The following is a 7897-nucleotide window of genomic DNA, read 5'->3' on the forward strand; positions in this document are numbered from 1 at the left end:
ATGAGAAGTTATCTCTATGATTCCTCATCATTTCACTACAAAAACCTCAATAAAGTTCAGCTGCTGGAGGGAGATGGACAGAGAGCTGGAAGTCAATTCAATTCAATTTTATTTATATAGCGTCTAATACAACAAAGGTTGTCTCGAGACGCTTTCCAGAGACTCAGAACATAAACCCCCGAGCAATTATTACATAAACAATGGCAGGTAAAAACTCCCATAGTGGGAGAAAAACCTTAAGCCAAACAGTAGCAAGGGAAAACTCCCCTTTAGGAGGAAGAAACCTGGACCAGGACCTGGATCATAAAGGGGGACCCTCCTGCCGAGGGCCAGACTGGTGGGTCAGGGACGTCAGCAGCACAGCAGGCAGGTGGAAGCAGCAACGGGATGACCGGGGGTGGGGACCGCAGGCCAGCACGCAGCTCCCGAAGCTCCGGCCCAATCATCAAGTCCCAGGTTGGGGTGCAGGGTCGGGGAAAGGTTGAGAAGGGGCAGGGCCAGGGAGAGGAGTCTTGACGGACAAACCTCTCCCCCGCCTGCCCGGGCCGCTACCCTGACCGGGCCGCTACCCTGACCGGGCCGTCACCCTGACCGGCCCGTTACCCTGACCGGGCCGTTACCCTGCCCACTCCCACGCTGCAGGATCCGGTGTTGTGCATTCAGAGATGCTCTTTGCCACCGGCAGAGGATGCTGCACCATGTACAAAAGAGAAAAAAGAGAAGAAAAGGGGGGCCAGCCCAAGAAACTACAGGAGCAATGGACAAAAATTATAGCTATGAGATACTTATAATAAATAAAAATGGAAATGGAGGAGAGAGGAAGTCACCATTAATTTTGTGTGTTTTGTCAGAATGCTGAGACGTTAATTTACCGTTAGCTTCTGTTAATGTACTCTAGCTACCGTATTTTTGGGACAATTAGGCACATATAAACGTCTTATTTTTTTCAAAAAATGTACAGTGTTTCGGGTTTTTTCGGGTTTATTTTCGGGTGTGTTTCGGGTTTATTTTCGGGTGTGTTTCGGGTTTATTTTCGGGTGTGTTTCGGGTGTTTTTCGGGTTTATTTTTCTGGTGTGTTTCGGGTTTTTTCGGGTTTTTCACGTCATTGACCCATATATATATTTTTTAACCATGTTCAAATAAAGGATTCATTCATTCACTCCAGGTGTCTGCGGCGGCGGTGTGGGTGGCGGCGCTGGTCTTCTCCGTCCCGGAGATGGTCTACACCAACACGGACAACGGCGACTGCGCGCCGTTCCCCCGGGGCAACAAAAGCCTGCTGGTCCGCGTGCAGTCGGGCCAGATCGCGCTGGGCTTCGGGCTGCCGCTGCTCGTCATGACCTTCTGCTACACCTGCATCGTGCAGACGCTGTGCCAGGCGCGCAGCTTCGAGCGCAACAAGGCCATCAAGGTGATCCTGGCCGTGGTGGCCGTGTTCCTGCTGTCGCAGGTTCCCTACAACGCCGTCCTGTTCCTGAACACCGTCCTCGCCGCCACGGGGGACGTGGTCGACTGCGACGTGGACAACCGCCTGATGTACGCCACCGACCTGACGCAGTGCCTGGCCTTCCTCCGGTGCTGCCTCAACCCCTTCGTCTACGCCTTCATCGGCGTCAAGTTCCGCCACGACTTCATGAAGCTGCTGAAGGACTTCGGCTGCCTGAGTCACGCCACGTTCTACCGCTACGCCTGGGGCCGCAGGCGGAGCTCGGCGGCCACCGACACCGAGAGCACCACCAACACCTTCTCTCCTTAGACCAACACCTTCTCTCCTTAGAGCAACTCCTTCTCTCCTTAGAGCAACACCTTCTCTCCTTAGAGCAACACCATCTCTCCTTAGAGCAACACCTTCTCTCCTTAGAGCAACACCAACACCTTCTCTCCTTAGAGCACCACCTTCTCTCCTTAGAGCAACTCCTTCTCTCCTTAGACCAACACCTTCTCTCCTTAGAGCAACTCCTTCTCTCCTTAGACCAACACCTTCTCTCCTTAGAGCAACTCCTTCTCTCCTTAGAGCAACTCCTTCTCTCCTTAGACCAACACCTTCTCTCCTTAGAGCAACTCCTTCTCTCCTTAGAGCAACACCTTCTCTCCTTAGAGCAACACCTTCTCTCCTTAGAGCAACACCTTCTCTCCTTAGAGCAACTCCTTCTCTCCTTAGAGCAACACCTTCTCTCCTTAGAGCAACACCAACACCTTCTCTCCTTAGACCAACACCTTCTCTCCTTAGAGCAACACCTTCTCTCCTTAGAGCCCCGTTTACACGGAGCAAAAACGCTGGTGTTTTCATGCGTTTTGTTCGTTCGTTTACACGAAAACGAAGCTCAAAGTCTCCAAAAACCATCATTTCTGAAAACTCCGGCCAAAGTGGAGATTTTCAAAAAATCTGTTTTCACGTTTGCTTGAAAACGGAGGGAAACGGACATTTAGGCTTCAGAACGTCACATTATGCAACAGACACGTCACCAGCGTCATGTGTGCGACCTGTGTTTACAATTAGTTTGGCCACCGTCAATATTTTAATATATTAACGTCACACTTAAAAGTAACTCCACTTCTCTGTCACTCCAAACCAAAGACTCTCGTTCCGTCTTGGAAGTAAAGCCTGAATTATGGTCCCGCGTTAAATCGACGCAGAGCTACGGCGTAGGGTACGCGGCGATGCACGCCGTACAGTGTGCGTCGCCGCGTACCCTACGCCGTAGCTCTGCGTTGGTGTAACGCGGGACCATAAATCAGGCTTAACTGGAAGTTACATGTGTCATTTGTTGATGTTTTTTCCAGGATTCTGATTGGCTAGCATGACGTTAACAGCGTTTTCATGCGGATTCGTGTAAACGAGGATATTTTTGAAAACGTAGAGGGGAAAATATCAGTTTTTGTAAATACCCGGCTACGTGTAAACGTGGCCTTAGAGCAACTCCTTCTCTCCTTAGAGCTCCGACGGTCACTGTGAAGACTGCTCAAGTTTCTAATCCAACAGATACCTGTTCTGTCTGAAAAATTTTATTTACAATGCAATGTTGTACCGTGAGGAATATGAAAACAGTAGACATTACAATACAGACAATCATTCATACAGTCGTCCCAATAACTCCGTCATGTAGCAAGGGGTCTGGATCTGGACCCTAGTGGTTGGTAGAAGAACCACAAGTTCAGATCTATGATATGCTGCTATAGGCTAATGCTGCAGGGGGCACCGACATGATCCACTGGGCGGTGCCTCTCACCCTTCTTCTCCTCTCCTCTTCCCTTCCTCTCTTCTCCATTTCCATTTTTATTTATTATAAATATCTCATAGCTATCATATTTGTCCATCGTTCCTGTAGTTTCTTGTGCCGGCCCCCCTTTTTTTCTCTTTTGTGCATGTTTGCAGGCCGGAGCCTCGGGAGCTGCATGCTGGCCTGCAGTCCCGGTCCCCCCACCCCTCTGGTCATCCCGTTGCTGCTTCCACCTGCCTGCTGGTTCCTCGTTCACATAATCAGGGTCTAACAGATTCATTTGAATTAAATGCAGCTAATGGCGTTACTTTATTCCCGAAAACATATGAAATCTCTGTGATAGTATAGTTTTTGAAGGATCGTATAATTGATAAGGAGATGGCCAGTAACTGGTTTTACACGGCAAACAGGATTGAAAGACGGGGTACTAACTTTTGAACATGAATGTACATTGGAGAAGATGTAATGAAATACAAGTTTTTGAAGTTTCACCGATATTTCTGTTTCTTTTTCTTAGCTTGTGCTGCTTCATGTATTCACTAAAAGAGTCATTATTCATAAATAATCTTGTGTTTTACCTCAAACATCTCAAAAGAACTAAACTATGTACATAAAACTTAATAAACATAATGTTTTTCTTGATTATTTGTTGTTTTTTTATTCCATATATTTATAGTCGACTGAGATCCAGATCAAAATTCTTCGTAATACGACAAAGAAATCCCATCATGTTCTCAGTAGACGAAGATCTACAGTTACAGATTCAACATGTGGAATTTAGAATACAAATGGTAAAAATAGTTTTTCAGAGGATTATCTGAGGGTAAATGGGACTGAAAACAAGACTGGAATCATGTTTAACTGGAATCATGTTTGACTGGAATCATGTTAGGCCTCAGATCTTCCAGACCGACCCACAACCAGCCCATGGATCTATTAATAAAATCTGGATGGGAAATTGAAAATGGCCGCCCATTCATTTCAATGCAGTTTGCTCAGCCAGCGCATACGCTGAAACATTTCCTGACTTCCGGGTTTACTTCCGTGTACACGGGCCCATAGAGCATGCTCAGTTGAGTCACCTCCCATGATGCTCTGGGGCAATGACGCAAATATTAATATAACATGTATTAATATAATATATTAATGAATGTATATTATTACATTTATAGTATTACATATATTATTAATCAGTGTTGGGGTAGTTACTCATAAAAAGTAATCCATTACATATTACTAGTTACTTTTAAAAAAAGTAATCCCTTACACTACTTAGTTACTGGTTGCTGAAAGTAACTAGTTACATTACTAGTTACATTACTTTTTAATTACTCTGCAATATCACCTGAGCTGCACCAGAACTCGATTGCCATGAACAACATGTACAGGACTGTCTCAGAAAATTAGAATATTGTGATTTTCTGTAATGCAATTACAAAAACAAAAATGTCATACATTCTGTATTAATTAGAAATCAACTAAAATATTGCAAGCCTTTTATTATTTTAATATTGCTGATCATGGCTTACAGTTTAAGAAAACTCAAATATCCTATCTCAAAAAATTAGAATATTCTTGGAATCTTAATCTTAAACTGTAAATCATAATCAGTAATATTAAAATAAGGCTTGTAATATTTCAGTTGATTTGTAATGAATCCAGAATGGATGACGTTTTTTTTAATTGCATTACAGAAAATAAAGAACTTTATCACAATATTCAAATTTTCTTAGACAGTCCTGTAGTTGGAACTTTATTACTGCAGATCCCAGATCAGCACCAGAAGTCCCGTAAAATCCCGTAAAATCCCGTAAAATCCCGTAAGATCACGTTATAGGCTGATTTATGGTTCTGCGTTACACCAACGCAGAACTTACGGCGTAGAGTATGCGGCGACGCGCACCGTACGGTGTGTGTCGGCGTGTACCTTACGCCGTAGGCACTGCGTCGATTTAACGCGGAACCATAAATCAGCCTTTAGTCAGACAAGTGTTGAGCAACGCGTGAAGACGCATGAAAGGCAAGTTTGATTTTCTTTTCTGTTCTCCCGTTCTACATGTAGCTGAAAAGCTTAAAGTAACTAAAGTAACGTATTTTTTCTTGTTTTAGAGTAACTATAACGGGATTACCCAAATTACAACTGTAACGCGTTACATTACTGCGTTACTGGCGAATGTAATCTCGTTACAGTAACGCGTTACTTTGTAACGCGTTACACCCAACACTGTTATTAATGTATTAATATAATATAATTACATAATATATATTAATATAATATATAAATGAATGTATATTATTACATGTATAGTATTACATATATTATTAATGTATTAATATAATATAATTACATAATATATATTAATATAAACATCCGTGGAATGCACGGACACGGCTGTGACGTCAGCCGTGACGTCACGCCCAGAAAGAGACTTTTCTTTGACTTTTCTGGCCGTTATAAAACATTTTTGACGGATATAAAGTCCGTGACTTAAAAATATAGAATACAAAGATTAGTAGTTGCCGGTGATTACAGCTGGAGGTTCCTGTGAACAGTTTTAGAGGCTTCTCTTTTACTATTGCAGTCTATGGAAAAAAAGCTTTCTGGGCCCCATGGGATTTTCTGTTGCAGTACCGCGGCTGGACACTGGGGGGAACCGGCGTGGTGCTGAGTGCGAGATTGGGGGGCTGAATCAGCCGCATCGCCACACGGCAGAACCGCGCTGTAAGGCCTTTATTCACATTTAGGCTAAACGCTACGTAGCTATGGGGCTTCTCATTGGCTGCAGCAGCTGTCAATCAAAACAGCCTTTTTGCTTTATGCAGTTTTACCTGAAGAGGTTCATTAAAATCCATCCATTCAGGCAGAGGTGTCGAGTAACGAAGTACAAATACTTCGTTACCTTACTTAAGTAATTATTTTTCAGACGACTTTTTACTTTTACCCCTTACATTTTCACACAATTATCTGTACTTTTTACTCCTTACATTTTAAAAACAGCCTCGTTACTCTATTTCATTTCAGCCTTTAAAACAAAACTATCCAGTTAAATTGCTCCATCCGGATAGAGTGAATTTGGTTGTGGTTGTTTCAGATGTTCTTGTCCAGTTTTGTTCTTACATCCGTTCCCTCAGATTCCTGCAACTAAACTTGGATGTACATTCCAATAAAGGTTAGGATAAATGATAACATGAACATGAACGTTTGACTTCTTCACCATTACAATACTTATAGGCAACTAGTCATCATATCTCCTGCTCTCTGAAACACATGTTAATGCTCAATAGTACACATATATGCTTCTTTAATATATTTATATTAACACATGTTAATGCTCAATAGTACACATATATGCTTCTTTAATATATTTGCATTATACTAAGATGCTTCATTTTCAATGGCTTTTGTCCTTAATGGCTTTCCCCCCCTTACATTAATTTTACTTTTATACTTTAAGTAGTTTTGAAACCAGTAATTTTATACTTTTACTTGAGTAAAAAACTTGAGTTGATACTACAAAAACATCAGGGAAGCAGAGTCGGTAGATATTTTCAAAAGACAACTTAAAACCTATCTCTTTACTCAAGCATTTAAACATAAGATAACCGCGCCTTAGCTGCCACTTTCCTTTTATCTACCGTATGTATAATTGATTTTTACTGTCTGCATTACTTTTATACTTTTAAATGTTTTTATATGATCATTTTTATCTTGTACTCTTATTTGTTGATATTTGTATCTTTTTATTTTTCATTTGCCTACGACTCATGCAGCATTTTTACCTTTTTATATTCATATATTCAATTTTATATTCCTTTTTATATTATCCTATCTTAGTAGTTGATCTGTGGAGGAATTTGGAACTGAATTTTGTGAGGGTTATGTTTTATATCACTGCACTTAAATATTTGTGTTTTTTGTTTTATTTGCTGTCGTTGTTTCTTATTTGTACCGTTACTGTAAAGCACCTTGAGCTGCGACTTTCATCTGAAAGGTGCTAGATAAATAAAGTTTATTATCATTATTATTATTATTATTATTATTATTATTATTATTATTATTATTATTATTATTATTATTATTATCATTATTATTATTATTATTATTATTATTATTATTATTATTATTATCATCATTATTATTATTATTATTATTATTATTATTATTATTATTATTATCATTATCATTATCATTATCATTATTATTATTATTATTATTATTATTATTATTATTCTACAGGAGTATTTTTAAACTCTAGTATCTATACTTCTACCTGAGTAATGGATGTGAATACTTTCACACCTCTGGTTACAGGTGACATGGAGGAGAAACGGAACTGTTATGGCGACCAAAACTGTGTAAATATGTTTATTCCTCATCCCAGCAGCAGCTGGATGAATTTAGAAACACAACTCAATCAGATGGTTAAACACGGGCAGATATGAATAAAAAAACAAAGGATTATTGCCTAATGCCTCTACAGTATCTTTCCACTGCTGGTTTCGTCACAGACTGAGGGCGAGGACGTGTGTGTTCATATTTCCTCAGAAGCCTGGAGACGCCTGGAGACACGTGTGACGGTAAACGTCTGAATTTATCTAAATCCACCCCCAGGCCGTCCTTACGTTCCTGCCGCTGCAGGATTCCTCACGCTCGCTGCTGATTGGCCGACGGGCC

General features: G+C 41.1%; 1 protein-coding gene across 1 annotated transcript in view; it reads left to right on the forward strand.

The window, feature by feature from the left end:
- The window catches only part of ccr7 (chemokine (C-C motif) receptor 7), a 15108-nt gene extending 13242 nt beyond the window's left edge, over positions 1-1866 (forward strand). Inside the window, exon 4 of the mRNA XM_061728956.1 lies at positions 1167-1866. Coding sequence (XP_061584940.1) covers positions 1167-1757 — 591 coding nt within the window. The 3' untranslated portion in view covers positions 1758-1866. The remainder of the gene's footprint in view (positions 1-1166) is intronic.
- Positions 1867-7897: the final 6031 nt, after the last annotated feature.

The sequence above is a fragment of the Cololabis saira genome, chromosome 1 (genome assembly GCF_033807715.1).
Source record: "Cololabis saira isolate AMF1-May2022 chromosome 1, fColSai1.1, whole genome shotgun sequence".
Lineage (NCBI taxonomy): Eukaryota > Metazoa > Chordata > Actinopteri > Beloniformes > Belonidae > Cololabis > Cololabis saira.